This window comes from Oenanthe melanoleuca, chromosome 12, assembly GCF_029582105.1.
Source record: "Oenanthe melanoleuca isolate GR-GAL-2019-014 chromosome 12, OMel1.0, whole genome shotgun sequence".
NCBI classification, from domain to species: Eukaryota; Metazoa; Chordata; class Aves; order Passeriformes; family Muscicapidae; genus Oenanthe; species Oenanthe melanoleuca.
In genome coordinates, this window is record NC_079346.1 from 9,244,153 (window position 1) to 9,263,863 (window position 19,711).

General features: G+C 41.4%; 1 protein-coding gene across 9 annotated transcripts in view; it reads right to left on the reverse strand.

Moving 5' to 3' along the window:
• Positions 1-337: 337 nt before the first annotated feature.
• Positions 338-19,711, reverse strand: part of SLC6A6 (solute carrier family 6 member 6) — a 56,590-nt gene continuing 37,216 nt past the window's right edge. For all 9 annotated transcript variants that reach the window (XM_056501631.1, XM_056501632.1, XM_056501628.1 and 6 more), the window contains 8 exons: positions 19,480-19,583; positions 19,241-19,365; positions 14,484-14,596; positions 11,703-11,840; positions 10,589-10,691; positions 9,596-9,696; positions 8,763-8,933; positions 338-7,370 (listed from right to left, as the gene is read on the reverse strand). In XM_056501631.1, the coding sequence (XP_056357606.1) occupies positions 7,230-7,370; positions 8,763-8,933; positions 9,596-9,696; positions 10,589-10,691; positions 11,703-11,840; positions 14,484-14,596; positions 19,241-19,365; positions 19,480-19,583 (996 nt within the window). In that variant the 3' untranslated portion in view covers positions 338-7,229. The remainder of the gene's footprint in view (positions 7,371-8,762; positions 8,934-9,595; positions 9,697-10,588; positions 10,692-11,702; positions 11,841-14,483; positions 14,597-19,240; positions 19,366-19,479; positions 19,584-19,711) is intronic.

Genomic DNA, 19,711 nt, shown 5'->3' on the forward strand with positions numbered 1-19,711 from the left:
CCTCTTTGATGTGTTTTGCTGTATTTTTTTCCTCACCCCATTTTTTTTTTGCTACTCACTAACTTGTATCCCATGAATTTTTGCACTTTTACCCTTCTGACTCTCTCCCCATCCCACTGAATGAGGGGGTGAGCGAGTGGCTGTGTGTGGGGCTGTGCTGCCAACCAGGGTGAAACAATGGCAGATGTGAAGTTAGATAGTGATTGCATATAATTTATATATATAGTATTTTATAAGGGCAAAAAACCCCCACACTGACAACCCCAAAATAAGTAATAGGTTTAAAGGAAAAACTGAGCTACTCAGAGGCCAAAAACAACCCATGCAAGAGCATAGCTGGTTTATAAAGGAAAGTTTTATTTTCAGTTATAAGGTGATTACAAACTCATCTAAAAAAGCAAAGATGACTTAAAAATATCCATATACATTTTATTTATCTAAAAAGCAAAACAGAAACTGCAAAATACAAACATTTACCATATACACAAAGGCTAGGGGGTTTTAAATTACACTCCAGGATTTTTTTTCAAATACAAATATTCCGTTTTGGAACACACAAAAAATGTTTTAAAATGTTTTAAAAATATTTTTACATTTTTTTTTCTTTAAAAAAAGTTCAGATGACATTTTCAAGGAGGCTCTCATCGCCCTCGCCTCCTCGCTGCATGTGCTACTCATTATCACATTACTGTAGTCACAGTTGCTAGGAATTTAAATAATTAAAAAAAACACCACTGCTTTTTTAGCCAAATACATCAAACAAGATGGACCACCTCTCACAATGTGAAGTCCCTGGCAACATTATCAGGTAACAATCACAACATTACACTGGAGAAATAATAACATCCTATTGAACAACGAGCACTTCAGAACAGTACTGGGATGCTGCAATGCTGAGAGACCAGCGCTGGCTTCCAGGACAGGAGCAGGTCATGAACTAACTCAACTTGCCCCCTCAGGTTTTGTTTTTTTAAATCAGCCTCTCAACATAATTTTGCCACTGTTTTGTTTTATTTTTTTTTCCTTTTTTTTTTTTTTTCTTTATATATTGAAAAAACAATTCAACTCTTTCTAATATCTCAGCTGCAGAAGCAGGTACATTTAGGAACAGTGTGTATTGTGCTCACTGTGCTACAGGGCTGAAGCCTTCCCCCACAAATGCACACACACACAGCACGTGCACAGCTCCTTAGCATAGCATCATCGAGTTCTTTTTTATTTTTTTAATAGCTTTATTTTTCCCATTATTTCTTCTGATTTCTCAAGTCAGGCCTCATTTTCCCTGTGCTGCAAATGTGAAAGTGAGCAGCACCATCCTGCTGTGCACTGCAGGGCCACAGGGAACAAGCCTCCTAAACTTGCCCCTTTAAAATTATCTTCAATTTACTCCTAAAGCTCATGGTAATTAAATTCTGACACTTTTACTGATTATTTCAAATGAGGACACAGGAGCAATACAAAAAGGCTGTGTCTGCCATTCAATTGCCCAACATTTCCAGCAGGGTCAGGCTCTTTTCCAGGCACAAACCCTGTCACCAAAGTTTTCCATCTTTGATGGGGATGGATGGGTGATTTGTTTTCTTAAAGTTTTCAACCTGCAAAGTTTTGAGCTTGTCCCTATTTTTGGTAAAATGATGTCTCAAGCCATTTCTGCTCTTGTTTTAGGACATGGGTAAATTGAAATCACCAATTCCCAATGACAACTGGAAAAAAACCACACGAAGAATGTGACTTTTTCTGTTTATTTTTTAATAGAAACAAACAAATTGGTATTTTATTTATTTTTTTTTTTCAGAGAAGCATTGTCCATGTACTCAGTATTTTTGGGCTGGCAGAAAAGAGCCACAGTCTGGTGGAGGGTGTGGGGCTGAGTTGGGCAGTTTTCCAGTGGGTGCTGGTGCTGGTTATATTCAAGTCTCTCTTGAGCAATCTTTCCCATAGACTCAAATTGACTTCTAACACCATAAGAAATTTTTTATGACTGAAATATGGAGCTCAGGGCATCTCTTTTTCACAAGTTCAAGGGCTTCCTAAATGTTAAGTGTCACCAAATCAACTAAATACTTGGTTTCTTAAGCTTATCTTTGATTATAAGAAATAAAACAAGCTACCAGGGTCTGACAGTTCCTGACCTTTGCTCATGCAAATATACAAATACACAACTACACGTCAATCCTAACCACAAGGCTTTGGATGCTGATTTTGGAGAAAACAAGTCCAGGGCAGCTGCCTGAACCCACACCACACCCAACCTCCTGTGCCAGGAGCCATGTGGTGCCTACAAGGAGCCAGGAGAGTTTACAAATCAAACCTTAAGGCTTCTTTGGAGGGGCCATGGTCCAGGATTTCGTTATTACTTTCCCTCTTCCACCACCCCCTTTTAGGAAAGACCATTTGGACACCCTGGCAGGTTGGCTCTTTGCAGGCAAGTGGTGCCTGAACCTCCTCAATCCTCATCCTGAACAGCTTGGCAAGATTTACACACATGTTTTGCAGCCTAGGAATAGAAGCAATGTCCCCACTGTGTGCGTGCATATGAGGGTGGAAGATTTCATCTACTAGTCTACTTAAACACAGATTTATTTTTATTCTTTTTACTGAAAGTGAGCAACTTCCATTGAATCTCCTTGGAAATGATGTCAGGGTCATCTTTCTTCCAAGTGTACTTGAGCTGCTTAGCTAACTTGTCCACTGCATTCAATGCACAGCTTATTTAACATTTTATATACATTATGCCTCCATGAGTGATCCTGCAGGGACCACCAGACATGGAAGCTAATAATCATTTATTCAAAAGTGTTCAAATCCTTCTCCCACAGCTGGAAGTTGGCCAGTGATGCAACAAGTGGGAGCTTTGAACCCAAGTGCGACAAGCACAACCTCAAGAAAACTGAAAGTCTCCTTAGCAACAAAAAAAAAAAAAAAAAACAGACCAGGAGGAGACTTGGAAAAGATCTATTGAATGGAGATGTCCATGTGTCTTCAGATCTACTTGAGTTATCTAACACTGAGACAAAGAAGAGGAACAAGGAGCATCTGCAGTTGGGAAAGGATGAACACAGGACTGGGACAGCTGCAGGAGGTGGTGTCCTGGAGCGACAATAAAAACTCTGCTGATGTTGTTGGGGTTTTTCTGGTGTTACAGCAACTGTAAGGATGCATTATCCTACTTTTTCTCATTTCCTTCTCTCCCCAAGAGCAGCAGTGAAAATCAGTTTTGCTGAGCTGTTTCAGCAGATACCTAACTCCCCTCCACCCCTAATTTTGCACTGCTCTAGGTGGCAAATACAGCTGCCAGGCTTTTGTATTTTCATTTACAACACAGGAACAAATCCATTGTGGACCTAATATCTCAAACTTGAAAGAGGACTTTTCTAAGTGTGTGGATCTATTTGGACCAGATGAAAAGGAAAGCTATAGATGAGAAGGAAAAATAGAATAATAACAACAACAACAATAAAAACCAGTTCAATTTATGAAATCATACTGTTTGAACACTAAGATACAGACTACTGGTAAAGTCCCTTAGAACAGATGCTCATTCAGAGAGATCATCACTAGTGACAGGTAAACTGAAAAGGTTTGGAAAATTGAGAAAAATAAGAAACAGGTCAGAAAAATCTTGTGGGGAAATGTTCCCCTTTAAATTTCTACTATCTCTTGATTTCAGTTCAGCTGGAAATAAATACTGCTGAAACTCTGCTGTTTTCAAGCCCAGAAGACCCCATGAATACAAAGGTACATGGAACATGAAAAGGTGTGCGTTTTATCTTGGTTTATGCTGGCTTAAATCTCAGGGATCTGGTTCTAAAGATCTCATGCCAAAACTACACTATTTTCCCCAGATCCAAACCAGTTCATCTATAACTAGTCATGATGCTTTAACAAAGAGTTCCTCATTTACACAAAACAGGTAAAATAGGTCATGAGAGTTTAAACAAGTAAATATAGGAAAAAAATCAGTTGTCTTTGCAGTCAAAATAGGTAGAAAACACAAACATTTTTTAAAAATTATTTTTTAATAAATTTGGCAGAGGATCATGTTGAAATGCAAATTTATCACCAAGAAAAGTTTAGAAATCTGATAAAATCGTTAGGTAAAAACCCCAAACTGTAAAAATGCAAATGTGCTCACTGGAACTCAAACCCCAGATAAAACAAGAAGAATTAAGTACATTTTTTTTTTTTTTGTCAGGGCAAGGAGGAGGGGAGAGGGAAACTGTTTTCCAGAGACAATGATTTCTTGGCTCTTGGTGAGTCCCAGCCCTCCCTGCAGTCGTGCTGAAGAGCACAGCAGGGCCAGGGAAGCTGGCACAGAATTTTCAGTGAGGTTGTTGCATATGTCTGAGAGCTTTTCATGTGAACATGGAAGCGACTGATTTGAATGGCACAGTTTGTACTGAAATGGGGCTGGGTTCTATTCTCTGGTAGGTGTATTTTGAAAGGTGTAGTATTATCCCTCTGGTTCTTCCCACTAAGACACTCTCCACAACCTGGGAGATGCCTCAACCCCCAGCTGATTTGCTGGAGACATCTTTGATGTAGCCAAACCATTTTTTTCCCCTAACTAAAGCTTGTCTCATCTCTATAGCACAAAAGTCATGTGCAAATATATAATCTCAAACACAGTTGTATGACAATAAATGTATATAAAAAAAGAAATAAATCGAGCATCAGTGTTTCATCTGCACTCATAAAATCATTAATTTAGATCCCCCTAACCTTCTACTTTCTCTTCACCCCTGTCTGTTTATTGCAGACACTGACTGTAACTCAAAAATGAGAGTCCAAGCTGAAGCCCACCAAGAGAGTTATCTTTGGTTACATTTCCTTGCCTTTGATTGTTAAAAAAATAAAACTGCTGTATTTCTTTGTTTTGGGCACATCTGATGACACCCACTGCTCTCAGAATTCCTCCTGTGACCTTGGATGTTTCTGCTGCTGGCCCAGCAGGTGCCATTTAGATGTTTGCCATCTCCAGCTGCAAAAGTTTCCTTCAGAACTCTCATAACACAGCAACCAGAAAAAGGAAAACACAATTCCTCCATGGCTGGTTTTGTTGCTGCAACTCAGCTCTCTGATGTAAAACTATCTACAAATTCAAACTAGAAAGATTTGGTAGTTATAGATGCAGCGGTTTTTCATTAATAATTAATAATTAATAATTATTTTGGTCCATCTCTTAGTTTTAAATCTCCCCATTTCTGTTACAGGGAAACCAACAAGTTAAGAAATGCTTGTGCTGCTGTGGCCAGTTAGCACATGGGACAAGAAAAAATGAAATAAAGCTACTGTGTAGGAATGTTAAGAACTGTTTATGTTCCTGGTTAAATGATAACCTTTGCCTGACAGACCAAGCTGACAGCAGAATAAGCAGATACAAACTCTGCTTTTATCAAGCATTTCTTCTAAATGCCTTTGGATAGATTACCTGTGGTATCATAAGAAAAAAACTCTCTCCCTCTAATACAATGCCCACAAGACAAGGCTGAGTTTAGCCAGAGCACCTGTTCCCAGCACAACCTGCTCGTTAAAAAAAAAAAAAAAAAAAAAAAAAAAAATCCTTTGTCCATGTTTTAGACAGTTTTCAGGGATCCAATTCCCCACATTCACCTGCACTACATGAAGTGGAACCCCCACTCCTATAATCCTTGTAGTGGTTTCTCTTCACTTCCCAGTCTCACCTGGAATGGTACCCAACTCCTTCTGACCAACACAAAATATTTCAGTGTAACACGTTCCCTTTGCTTTAATTTTAATTCCAAAGAGCCCTGTTTCTTCAGCAGACAAGATTCATAAATATGTTTGCCACCCTCCAGCCACCCTAAGAATAAAATAAAATAAAATAAAATAGAATAAAGTAAAATAAAATAAAATTATGGTTTAAACCAATGATGAGCAAGGAGACTGGGGACTCTAGGTCCACTACTGCTATTTAGTAACATGGGACAAGGGACTCACTTAGTCCTTTTGTCTGTTCCTCCAACAGCAATGACCTCCCGCCCCCAAATAAATAAATAAAGCAAATCCTGGATACTAACCTTGGAAAAGCATTTTTGAGATACATGGCTGAAAAGCACCTGTTTGCTGTGTGATATTATTATCATCATTACTATTATTATTAACAACGTGTCTGTTATCAATACCAGTTACACCAGGTGAGTGGTTTTGTTCCTCCTGTCAGGGATGACCTGGTTTGTGTTCACCTCTGGATGGAGTCCAGAAGTGATTCCTTTATTTTCCTGCCCAAACCAGAGTCCAAATGAGGAAGTGAACACCTGAAGCACCCACAGAGCAGGTGCTGCTTTTGCCCTCTTGGCTGCTCTGTGCTCCTCCCTGCTGCCCTGGGGACAGGCTGCCCTCCCAGTTTGCAGAATTCAAGTTTACACCAAAATATGGTTTACTGGAAAACTCAGGAGCAGGTTCTCAGCCTCCCTGCTCACACACAAACAGCAGGCATTTCACTTAAGTAAAAAAAAAAAAAAATCCAAAAAACCTCAAAAATTTAAAAACTATGACAAAAAAAGACTGAACCATGCCAAATCCTGCAAATGCCTTCCTCATGCTCTCCTCAGTTGGTGTGACAGGTCCCAGTGCTGTCCCTGGGAGGGACAGCCACAAGACTGTTCACACCCAGCTTCTCTGCATCCCCTGCAAACTCTCCTTTGGCTCTGTCCTTATCCAGGGACTGCACTAAACAGAACTGTACCCACTCCCTAAAGTGACCCTGACTCCTGTCGTTTACCACAGCTGAACCAGAGGGTGGAAATACTACACCTTTGAAAATTCTCTTGAAACAGCATTTTTAAAAAAAATGTATCTCTCAACAGAGCTCCTTTTGTGTGTTCTTTAGGTTACCCTGCTCCCAACCATACCAGCACCTAAAATTGCTTTCTGAGACTTGAATGTATTGCTGGCAAGACAATCAATTCAAGTGGTAAGGTGTATAATATTTAGAGATAAAGATATATATATTTTAAAAAACCCAATAATAGTAAATTCTTGTAATATGTCTAGTCTGATATGAAAGCTCTCCCTCTACAGAGAGACGTCTGCTGTGATTACCTTACAAAATATTAAAAAAAAAACACACACACAAAAAATAACTTTCTCTGTGAGAAATAAAAATAAATCCTAGTGCAAATATAAAGCTCTGTAAACCTGGTCCTATGAGAATCTATGGTTAGTAAACGGCAGTTAAAGCAGGTTTATCCTCTCACAGAGAGAGCTCACATCATGGTTTCCACTATGATATGAGTGGGCTTGATCAATCCGCCATTCGAAGTTCCATTGGGGCAGAAGGGGGTGCCACTCTCTGTTTCTTTGGACCATCGATTCACTTCCTTGGGGGCAGCCACTGCCTTTATCCTCTGGAAGAGAGAAGGGAAGCAGAGGTGAGATGAGCACAAGGTCTCTGTGTCTCCATGTGCACTCCCAGGGAATTCCCAGCAGCTGTCGGAGATGTGTGGCTCTGTGAGGATGTGGGGATGGATCAACTCCTGCTCAGCTGCAGAGCCCCACTGGAGGCAGGGAAATCAGGCATTATTCAGCATCCTGCATGTTGGGCTTTCAGTGCTGCAAGTGATGTGTGTCCTTCCTCATTTAGAAGCAGCTCTGCCTCAGCCCAGCCTTCACTGCCAAGTGGCAACTTCTGTCCCACATCTCAGTTCACAAAGGAGCGACTGAATGGCATCTGACCAGTGTTTACTCTCTTTCCTTTCCTAACATGGTCTTTCAGCAGTGTTTTGGCTACTTTTAGACTTGTCTCTCATGGTGACAATGGTGACAATGTAGGCAGGAAAATTAACACTCATGCCCTGGCCACAGCTTAAAAAGGCCATTAACACTTGGATGAAAATAAATGCAAGTGTTTGTGCTCTGGGAAGTGTTTGGGTTTGGTATTTTTTTTAAATTCTATTCTCTTTTTCCCTAACCCAAAGTGTCCCACTTTTTCCCCCAAGACTACCCTGAGCTGCATTTAAGATCAACTTGCTAGGCAGAAACAAAACTAATCTGAAAACTTTGAAGAGAATTGCTAAGTTTCATGCTTGCACAGTTCTCTAAAAACTTTCCACTGCAGGAAAAAAAACATTAGAGGAGCCCAGACAGAACTGCAAAGGGTAAGAGATTCCTGAGGGAATCTGCACTGTCAAGTCTAAGTCAAACCCAAAGTTTTCCAAATACCAGGGCAAGCTGGATCCAGTGTTTCAGTTTGAAATAAAATAAACACAAATTAAAAAAGATAAAAAAGTGAAGCCCTCTGTCAAGAGGGTTTGACTTTTATTTAGTCTCCCACAGTAAAGGCCATGCCTGATAGCCACACAATCCACAGTTGTTTCTGAATTTCCTTAAAATCCAATGAGTTTTCACACAACCCGGTTTGACCCAGGTCTCTCTCTCTTTATCTTGCTTTCCCAGCAATTTTCAGGATGGTGCTTCTGTGTCCCTGGGGGCTGGAGAAGAGAAACCTGAGACTCAGAAACACTCCAGGCCTTTGAATGTTTGTTTGTCTGCACGTGGAGGTAATGATTTGCCAAGCTAGAAGCTGCACAAGTGGGACATGAATAAAATCACTTGGTGTTTGTCTGAGGACAGAAGGCTTTGTGTTTGTTCTCTTTCTTCTGTTTGCCCAGAGGACAGGTGATCTTTAACAGTTTTATTTGCCTTACCTGGGCAAGGTGGCAGTTTTCCAAGCATTACTTTGTACAAAACACAAGTTAAAGCTCCCTTTCTGCTCTAGACAGACAATTGGTTGTTCTTACCTCAATGAGTGACCCATCTGACTGAATGATGCGGATGACCATCACCATAGGGATGCAGATCATGGAGGAAAGGGCAAGAACCCAGCCCAGGCCAATTGCCCAGTCTGGGTATGTGTAGACCTTGTTGTAGGTCAGTGGTTTATACTTGGCCAAAGAAAAGATAAAGCACCCCTGTGGATGAGAAAGGAAAACAAAGTGAGGCTCAAAAACTGCTAAAAGCAGTAGGGGTCTGCTGCAACCACTGGCCCTGAGGAACACAGGCAGTGAAAGGCAGAGCTGATGGATACCATATGTGTTTTAAACCAATGGGGGAATTGTTCTTCCATTTCAATCATTGGAAGAGCATCTGCATCTGCTTGTAGCATCTGCTGTGTGACGACAGAGTGCTAAGAGATGGGGCTGAACAGCTGCACAACACTGCCAGTTCTTCAGGGCTCAACAACTTGCTGCACACTGCAACATCACCAGGATGTTCTTCCCACCCAGTGAAATACTTCAAGCCAAGGTCTGCCTTGGACTGCTCAAGGCCTAGCAGTACTGTCTTAATATAGGGACTGCTCTTTGGAGTTTTTTCTTCATGAATTTAGAATTTTGCCAATACTAAGAAAAATCCACTTAAACATAGCCAACTGCAGTTTGTGCAGGCACAGCAGAGACTAGAGAGCTGTTAACAGCTGACATCTGAGAACATGATGTCTTTGAGAGGTCTGTTCAAGCCTTCAGCTTCTCTTTGCAAATTGGCCTCTGAATGAAACATCCCTTGAAGAGAAGCAGGAAGAGGTGGCTGAGCACTGCCAAGTGTAAGGCTTGAAAGAGCACAGGTCAGTACTCACCACACAGAGAACTGGTGTGATCACAATCCAGCTCCATTTCATCCAGGGACCAGGTCTGTATCCAATCATATCCTCAATGGCATCATAAATATTATCAGCGCCTGCAAGAATCGAGCAAACAAAAGCCCTGTAAATGCTGTAGGATTAGAGCTGCTTTCCTAGGCTCCCCAAGGGGTATTTAAAGAGAAGATGAGGCTGTCAGATGTATTCTTCAAATGCTTCCCACAGCTGTGAAGTTCAAAATTATTTTCTTGAAAAGCTGAAAGGTTGGGGGAATCTCTTGTGCCACCCTCCCCTCATTATTTGGCTGCAGGAGTGTGATGCTAATCTCTCTGTCCCCATCATACCCCCTCTCCTCTCTCCAGACTCTCTGAACTTCCCAGAGGGATCACCATGGCAAAGACTTGACAGCAAACAGTGCACCTGCTTCTAGAGAAACCTGACTTAGTTTTGCTTTTCTGAAGAGCTGGAATATGTGGAGAATCAAAGAAATAGCCAGTCCTAACCAGCAAACAGCTGATTATTCCCCAGCCACAGCTCAGGCTACAGAGGCCACTGTCAGACCATGGTGCTTGGCATTGCCAAAAGTAATGGGGCAGAGTATACTTTCAGCTCTCTTTTTGTACTTTGTGTTTGGTTGGCTTGTCCCTGCAGTCACTGCAGCTCTGAAAGGAAATTCTCTGAGAGACAAACAGAATTTTCATGGCTGGCCACACTTTCAACTCTCACCTCTAAACTTAACACACAAAAATGCTTAATTGTGCCCTTATTAATTAGCAATGGAAGAATACTCATTTTTGGTAGGAAAAAAACACTGGAGGTTGGATTTATCCCAGAGGCAAATTTGTCTCTGAATGGCCAGGGCAAATTTATATTAATGGCATGTGTCTGTTGCTGGGAAGAAGACTCTGGGGTGGCTGATGATTACATATTTGGCTAGCAGAATTGTCACTGACTCATCAAAAGGTATCAGATGAAAGGATTCTCACTTACCATAAACCCAGGCTACAGCAATACATTCAAAGAATGCAACCCACAAAAGGCATACACCACTAGCTGCATAGTAGTCAAAGAGTTGAAAAACATACATGCCACCCTGTAAAAGAGAGACACAATTGGTTAAGATCCAACAGGAAAAGACCCCAAGAATTCAGGCCCAGCTCCCAGTAACATCTACCTACATATCCCAATGAGTCCTGTCCAACAAGAAACAGCATCTAGCATATAGGTAAGGTAAATATTTGGCATTAACTTCCCTGGGGAATTTGCATGTTTACTACAGGAATAACTCCAAACAAGAAAATGATTAAACAAAATTAAGCCACTTAATATAATCTACTGAGATACTTAAACCTTTCCTTCTTACAAGTCTTTTAGGATGGGCATTTAAAGAAATAAATGGTTGCCTCTTAACACCTTAAAAAGACTAAAAATTAAGTCATCAGGAGGGTCTTCATTTATTTATTGAGTGAAAGGGCTACTTTTATGAAAATAGTTATTTTTTTTGTTTTATAACTCTATTTATACTCTGCTGTTAGACTCTGCTCTTCCTACACTACACTTTCACTTGAAAAACTGTGGGGTTTGTGCTATTTTACCTCCCACACTCATGCTCTTCCAGTTGTTTTTAAAATCTGACTTGGATTTTATTTTGAAGATAAATATCACAACAGTGTAGGCACTGGAACATATTCCTGTCTTGTTTATACTAGAATAAATCCAGTGGTATTTAATTAATTCAAATCTGTGTAACTAAGATAAAAATCTCTTTCCCTGCATGCCATTGGATGGGTTCTTAATGTGCTCTGCTAAAGGTTTCCTATATGTTTCATCATTTAGAACTAGATGTTAATATTCATACTCATGTTGACTGGTACCTGAGATCAGATTGAATTTAATGAGATTTCACATTTCTGTTCCTGTGACTGAAAAGGGAACAGGTGTATGACTCCCATTCAAAATGCTGTCAGATCTAGGGATGACAGAAGCTCTGTCCATCTAAAAAGCACTTCTCTGAGCAGCTAATCCTTTGCAGTCTCAATCACAGCTAAAACTGGCCTGAACAATGGCTAAAGAAGAAGGCAGTCTGAGCACAGGCACCACTTACCTCAGTCACCATAGTTAGTCCCAGAAGATAGCTAAGGAAACACACTATAGCGATGAAGATTTCCCGTCGGTAACCCTTCCTTAGGAAGGATGGGTGCAGATCAACTAATGACGTGATCTGTCCTTCAACTTCAACAAACTACAGGGGCAAAACAACAGCAGAGAAATGACTTGAAGATCACCTGCCATGCATTACGTGGCTCCTGCTTGAACAAACCCTCCCCAGCACCAGCCCAGCCCTGTGCTCTGTGCTGCTCTCAACAGAGAAATAGAAACCATTCCTTGGTAACCCCGAGGTTGGAGCGTGGGGGTAGCTTTCAAGTTGGAACAAGCTTTCAGAATTTCTTTTTATTACCTAGAAGCCTTATGAGCTAAAAAGGGGCTCTGCAAATGCAAGCCACAAGGATGAAGGAGGCACTTATGTGCCTGATGACAGGAAGGCACTTATGTGGCTTTTATGCTGTCACTGTTCCAGATGAACACAGGCTGTATGCTGGAGAAGAGGCAGAGGGAAAACACTCAAAAAAGTCCAAGCAAGGACAGTACCTTCCAGACTTTTTCTGATGTGCCAGGAAACATCAACAGATAGTAGTTAGGTTAATTCTACAATTTGATATAATTCTGCTCTTGGGTTTATTAGTGAAAACCCAGCCAAGGGAAAGCAGCCTGTGATGTGAAACAGCAGCTTTTCTTGACTGTACGTGTCCTTTGTGGAGCTGTGAGCAGAGTATCTCTGGCTAAGGCTCTGGGTACTTCTGCAGCAATAATGGAGCTGTTCATACAGTCCTCATTCAATGATCTGGCAAACTATTTGCACTTGCAAACCAAAAATGAAACTCTGAATAAATGAGCTAAAAGTCTTTATCTTGCTTCATGATAACTGTATTTATACTTTGGAAAACTATACAACTGTGTAACTTGAGTTAAGCAAATAACCAAAATGGTATTTGAATAAAAGTTTAAAGTTAATAAAAAACCAGATCTTTCTGCACCTGGAGGAAAGAAACTACTGAACTTTCCCAAGTAAAACCATGGACGGGATCTTTTGACTGAGCTGTACTTTCAACCTGGCAAGGTACAAAAGCACCAAGCTCTCTGAAGACATGAGGATATGGATTGGAGGTATCCATCAAAGCTGCCTCTGTAGAAAAGATCTTCACTTTAAGTAGATACATCATCTTAACTAATAACTTATCATGGGGAACCTAAGACAGAGATTATTTCAGAAAAAGCTGCATTTTCCTACCTGGCATCTCATTGCACTTACAGTGCCAGAAATGCCCTTTAACAACCTTACCCTCTTCCTGAAGCTCTGTTTTGGAAACACAGACTGTCCTGCAAACAGATTCTGTCCTCCACCAAATTTTGTTGCCTCTTGTCTTGTTACTTTGACTTGTGTAAAGCTGGTTTTCCTTTAAATGCAACTCTTTCCTTTGAGCTGATCTGATCTGATCTGAAACTATTCTGGCATTCCAGAAACCTGCTTGACTGCACTCCAAAAAACCAGAGGGGTGGAGGAGAGAAATTAAGCGCTCCAATTAGTTTTAATCATTCTGCACAGTGAGGAGCTTTTTAAAATTACTAGACAGCTTCCAATTTGCATAAGCATAGGGTTGCTGAACCACAGCATTGGGTACTTTCACATTTACTTAGGAGCAATTGAGAGTTGCTCACTAGAGTTCAAAGATTAGGCCATAAAGAGCAATTTAGGGCAAATGAAATAAGAAAAAGTCAGAGATTAGGTACACAACAACTGGGTATAAAAACTCCATTTACAGAGCTCTCCTCATATGGGAGAGCATTTAGGCTACAGAAACATTTCATCCTTATGAATATATATATATATAAATCTTAATGACTTTACATTTGAATAAGAAAACTTAGGCAATTTTGAATGTGTAGTTACTGCATAATTCCTGGTCACACATTTCCTTGTAAGTAGACTATCTAGAAATGATTTACAGGTTCCTTGGCAGCATTTAGTCCAACATTCCTGCAAGTAACCACTGAAAAATAACCTAACTTCCTGACTCAACTTCTTGATTTTTTTCATGCTCACTAATTAATAGCAGTGTGTGCTATAAAATTAGTACAGCTGGAATCTGAGATGCTTTCTGGCCTGTCTGGAGGTACTGACTGCATGCTGCTGACGTGAAAGTCAGCAGGATCCCACATTGCTCAGCACCTCCAAGCCCAAGGCCACCAAAAAAGGCTGCAGCTTTGTCCTCTCACTGTTCCTGAAGCCACACCCTGGATATACTGTACAAAACATTATGTGCTTTTCTGTACCTCAGGCTGACTTTGCTTTTCTTTTTTGGAACTTGGCAACCATCAAAACCCATACTCCCATACTCATAGCAGTTATTGTTAGTTTTCTAATGGTGTATACACCCACAGGTGTTTGCAATGGCACACTGTGGAACAGACTACTAAAGCCCTTCATGTTTTAAATTATTAAGCTTTTTTCCAAAGTAAGAAAATACTGTGACCAAAATAGTGGCATTTTGTGGCCAGACTAGGACGAAAATTTAGGTTAGGGAGTACTGCCCTAGTGTGGTAGACCCCACTAATTCTTGGTGACAAACACTTACTGAGCAACACAATATTATGAATCAAGTAGTAGATTCATCAAGTGCAGCCCCTGCACTAAAAGCCACCCATATGAATTCCTCTCAAGCAGCATTAGAGTTATTCTCTTCTTAATTCACGCCTGTTAAACCAGCTTTTCTCAGCCAGCAGTGCTGACACAGTAAGTCACACATCCCTTATCCATTGTACTAACCTGGCTATCCAGTCCAAGCAACAGAAGCATAATAAAAAAAAGGATTGCCCAAAAGGTGGGCAGTGGCATCATGGACACAGCTTTTGGGTAGGCAATGAAGGCCAGGCCTGGACCTAGAGAAAGAGAAAATAGGGAGGGGGGAAGGGAAGGGAAGAAAAGAAGTAAGTACCAGCTCCTTGGTAAAGGTAGCCACCCTCAAATTCAGGAGTGCCTGGTTCCGTTCAGATAAATCCAAACGCAGCTGGAAATACCAGGAATGGAACAGTTTGGCTCTTTTATCTGACATCGAAGCACGCATGACTACAGCAGAAACCACAGGCAAACCCCCGAGGCCAGTGCTAGCAGAGCTCCAGTTTAACATCTGTCTCAAACATGCCAGTAATGGAGGTGTCCTACACCTGCCCTGCAGGGACACAGGGCAGCCTGGGGGGCTGGGGGACAAGGGGTGACCCAGGGAATGGCAGAATCCCACTGCTAGCCCACATGGCCATGATGAAGATGATGATGAAACTCTTTTGCATGCAGGGAAGAGGACTCTGCTAGAAACATTCCCTGGGGTTTCCACTAATGCAAGCACTGCCTCCCTCTGTATGCAACCTCCAAACCCTGCTTGGCTTTGCTAAACTGGGGTTTGCACTCCAAGGAGTTTGCTCCTTCTCTTCTGCTGCACTGAGTGACCAGGCTACTCCCAGTTTTACCAACTGAAAATTGAGGAACTGCTGTTAGGAACTGCTGGGGTGTGAAGTCACTCTGTGTAAAATTGCTTCCCCACGCTGTCACACCATCTGCCCCTATCCAGGCCAGCCTGCATGGACCTGCCACAGTGACACTGAGCACAGCCACCACCAGCCCCAGCTGCAGGATGGGCTGCAAGTGTAGGAGGAGCAGTGGGGCTGGGCTGAGTGCCCAGTTCTCTGCTCTGGAAGCCAAAGTGTGGAGTGCCCTCCCTAGGCAGGGTCTCGCCTGCCCTGTGAGCAGGGGTCACCTCCTGGTGCCCACACAGCACGGGCACAGTGCTCACCTGCTGCCAGCTGTCCCTTGGGAGAGCTTCTGTGGAGGGAGGAACACCCTCCAGCACTGGCAGACAGCAACACTGGCAGCTTGGCATTTGTGGCAGGCTCTCAGAGGAGATGAAGGAATTTGGTGAGGCTGACAAAAAATTCTGAGGGCAGATCATAACTCAGAGTGAAACCAGGAATGCCTGGCTCATCTGCTTGTTTACTTTGAGAAGCCTTCAAAGTGCCAGTTTTCAAGTGGATTAATGTAATTTTCAATGGGAAAAGGAATTCTTTTTAAGACATTGCAGTGTGGGGCTAAAAAAATCTTATCTCTGACCTGTACAGAAAAATCGCTAACACTGCTCTTCCTACCTCACACCTTTCCTTTCCAACAGGAAAGATGGAAAAAGAAGCAAGAGAAAGAAGTAAAATGAGATGACTTTTTTTTTCAAACTAAAGAAAACTTTGAATCACTGAAAATATTTGAGCATAAATAAATACATATTAGCCAACAATCAAACAACTAATTTTATTTTAAATTAAACACAACTAAAATTTTATATGACAGAAGATATCAAAAAATTGGTGAATGTCTCAAATTTTGGGGAGCTTTGCTTTTTTCCCCCCATAATTCAGTGGATACAGTAGATCCTCTCTGAGGGAGAGCTGCTAACAGATGGCATCTGCAGCTGATCTGTGCAATTGATGAGACAGATGTAAAACTGCTCTCCTCAAAATTTGCTGCAATTCTGTATTCTTTGGCCAGTGAGACTGTTCTTGCACTGTGATACCAACTAATACCAAGTGCCCTAAGCCCTGAGCTAATTTTGATTTTTCTTTGAAACTAAGTGTTGAAATATAAAAGGTCCATGTGAAAGAAAATGTTCCTGGCAAGCCCTCAACCGAAACATAAATAATCTAAAAATTGTATTTAATTTGAAACCCTGTTGTTTGGAAGGGTGTTTTGCAAAAGTGAAGCACTTGTGGCTGCTATTAAAAGCCAGTGAGGACTGCCATGCTCCCAGCCCACGCACTGGCTGATTGCCATGGGGTGCTGTGCCATGGCTGGAGAGCTGCAGAGGCACAGACCAGGCAGGCACCAGGAAACCCAAGGCACTATTGTCAGACATGCCTAATCTGAATTTCTTTGAAAATGAAATTTAAAAAAAAAAGTAAATCTTCTGCTGGTATAACAGTGCTACCAATTGCATGGGTGGTAAGGTATTTTTTTTTCCAGCCAAACAGAGGCCACGTGGATGACAGTGACAGGACTCACTATGGTTTTGTTGAGCCCCTATTGCTTTCCTCTCTATCTTTAAAAGAATTTCTGAAAAGAAAAACAAACCTGTTTATTTAAAATCTGCTTTCACTGAGGAGTCAGAGAGGTCTGAGCTAGCTGTTGAGCAAACCTGCTAAAGCCAGTGAAGGCCAGCAGTGAGCAGTGCTTCCAGCAGGAGCCAGCCCTGGCTGACAAGTGTGTCCCAGGCACATGGCACCAACACTGAATTTGGCACTGGGAAAAAATGTGGCCATGAGATTGTGCTGTCAGCAAATTTGTTGATGTCCCGTGGCTTTCAGGAGGGCAAACAAATGGTGTCATGGATAGGGCAGGAGCAATTTAACTCGCTGGGCAGAGATGGGGTCTCAGCCCTGGACAGCATCTTCTGCCAAGTGCTGCAGCCAAGTGGCAGCACCTCTGCTCACTTTTTCCTGACCCAGGGGAGCAGTTCTGACCTCCACCAAAAGAAACCAAAAAAGGCAAGGCCAGAAAAGAGAGGCTCAAGCACCTGCTGAATCCTTCTGTGCTGAGAAGAAGCAATGAAAACTTCTCTCAGAGCCCCACACAGGTCCTGGGACACTCACCCCAGGGGGACCATGTGTCTTCAGCAGCTCTGCCCTTATCTCTCTGAGAAAGGCAGCAAGAAAAAACATGGGAGTTGGTTTGGATACTTTTGGGTAATTTCAGCAGTGTTTACTGTCACATAAAAATGTGCCCTAGCACTTAGCCAAAGACCAGCAGTGATGGCACCCACTGCATGGTGAGACAGTTGCAATCTCTGGCCATCGGTGACATGGAGTTAAATAAAAGAGTAGACAACAAAATATGCAAAAAATACCAAAAAAACCAAAAAAACAAAAAAAAACCCAAACAAAAAAAAAACCCAAAAAAAAAAAACCAAATTCAGAAGCCAGTCTGTGCCCTTGTTGTCCCTATAATAAGCTATTAAACTCCTTTAAAAAAATGCTTTTTGAGGTGTTAGAGAAAGGCTATTTAAACACTGAGTTAATTTGTATTTAAAGATTACTTAACAATACAGTGTTACTATAGAATTGTTTAATTCTAGAAATGTCAGGTGACAGGAATGTAGCTGCCTCTATCAGAGATATAATAGAAAAAAAATTCGAATAAATATTGACCAGATAAAAACCTAATGTACAAATACTTAAAAATACTACTCTTGGACTCGATTCACCTACATATAAATAAAAAATAGGGCTAATTATGATTCATTCAATAGGATTATTCCCTTGCTTCCCGTTTCCAAACAAAGCAATCAACCTCTGATCAAAATAAGCATTATGGCCAAGATTGTTACTAATTGCACTTGCAAGAGCTATGCCAATTGCAGCCACCCAAGAATCCAGTGGTGCCATCAGTGTCATTAGTTTTTCATTAGCTCTTGTGAAGTGAGACATTTTTCTTAAAGACTTAACTCCCAGAGCCATGTTATTAGAAGATATATTGACTTTCATTTTAATAGCATATTTGCAGAAGAAAGCTTTCAAATACTATGCAAATGAGTTAAAAGTGCTCAAAAAATTAGAAATAAATATCAAAAGTGCACTGAGGTGACACTGTTATTGCTAGAATCTGATCAGCTTTAAGACTTATGGCTGTAAAGGCCTGATTCATTATTTTTCCACAGTAATTCCCAACTAATCTGTCTGTTCTATGTGAAAGCACATGGTTACACCTGCCCTCATGGACTAGAAATGCACAGAGGAAAAATGTGTTCTGTTTTGTTTGAGATACAGTCACAAGTTATGAGGATTGAGCTTCTACCCCTGCATGTTCTACCTCTGAATGTTAATGGGAAGGACACTTCTGAAATAAGGGAGGAACCTAAGTGAACATCAGGTTTCAAAATGGACTTTGACAGTTCTGTCAACCTCACGCTGAAGCTACAGAGGACAAATGCAGGATTGCAACACCTAGAGTTCCTGTGGGTGAAATGGTCCACAAAACCCTGGAGATGGGAGTTCTCCAACTGCTCTTGCCTTTCAGTGAGATTTGGGAAAGTCTGTGTGTGTGTCCCTTCAAAAGGCCAAGGTACTAATTCTACTCTAGTGCTGTGAGCAAGCAACACTCAGCTATGAAAAATACATCAACACTGGCAATTTGCATTTGAATGAAAATAAAGGTAGTCTGAGAAGAAGGATGGAATAAATTCTTGAATCAATGACATTCTGGACCCTGGATAATGGTGTAGTTATCTTTGCTCTAATCTCAACTCAAATAGATTAGCAGACTCTAGGAAATGTGTTTGCTGCCCTGTTAATCAAGACAGAGTAAACAGTACAACCCCAGCTAACCCTCACTGCTCTAAGCCCAAATCAACAAAGTACTTATTTTTTTCTGGCAATTATGGGAAATCTGGTTCTGTTTTATCACTTAGATGTTAGCTGATTGGGTCTGCAGAACTTTGCTCACACGCTGGGCGGCAGTGCCCACCACCACTGCCACCAACACCATCGTACCTGACTCTGCCACATCAGCAATGTTCACCCCTTGCTCTTGTGCCATGAAGCCCAGGACGGAAAAAATTGCGAAGCCAGACACAAAACTGGTACCACTGTTCAGGCATCCCAGCAGCAAACAGTCCCTAAGTCACACATATGTCATGGAGCAAGTTAATTAAAAAAAAAATTAACCCATTGTCCCTACTTTATTTACATCATTTAGCTAAAACACTAAACCCCCTTGGATGGAAACTTGCCTATAGCAGTTGTATTTGTACTTGTTGTAGCTCCCCAGGGAAGTCATTGCTCCTAAGCAGATTGCATATGAGAAGAAGATTTGTGTCCCTGCATCTATCCAGACCTAAAGGGAAAGATAGAAACACTATTATTACCAGCATTGTTGCATTGCAACAATCAACACAAACACACAGTTCAAAATAAGCAAAATCAACAAAATAATTGTTTCCATTGAGGGTGAGAGCTAAAGGA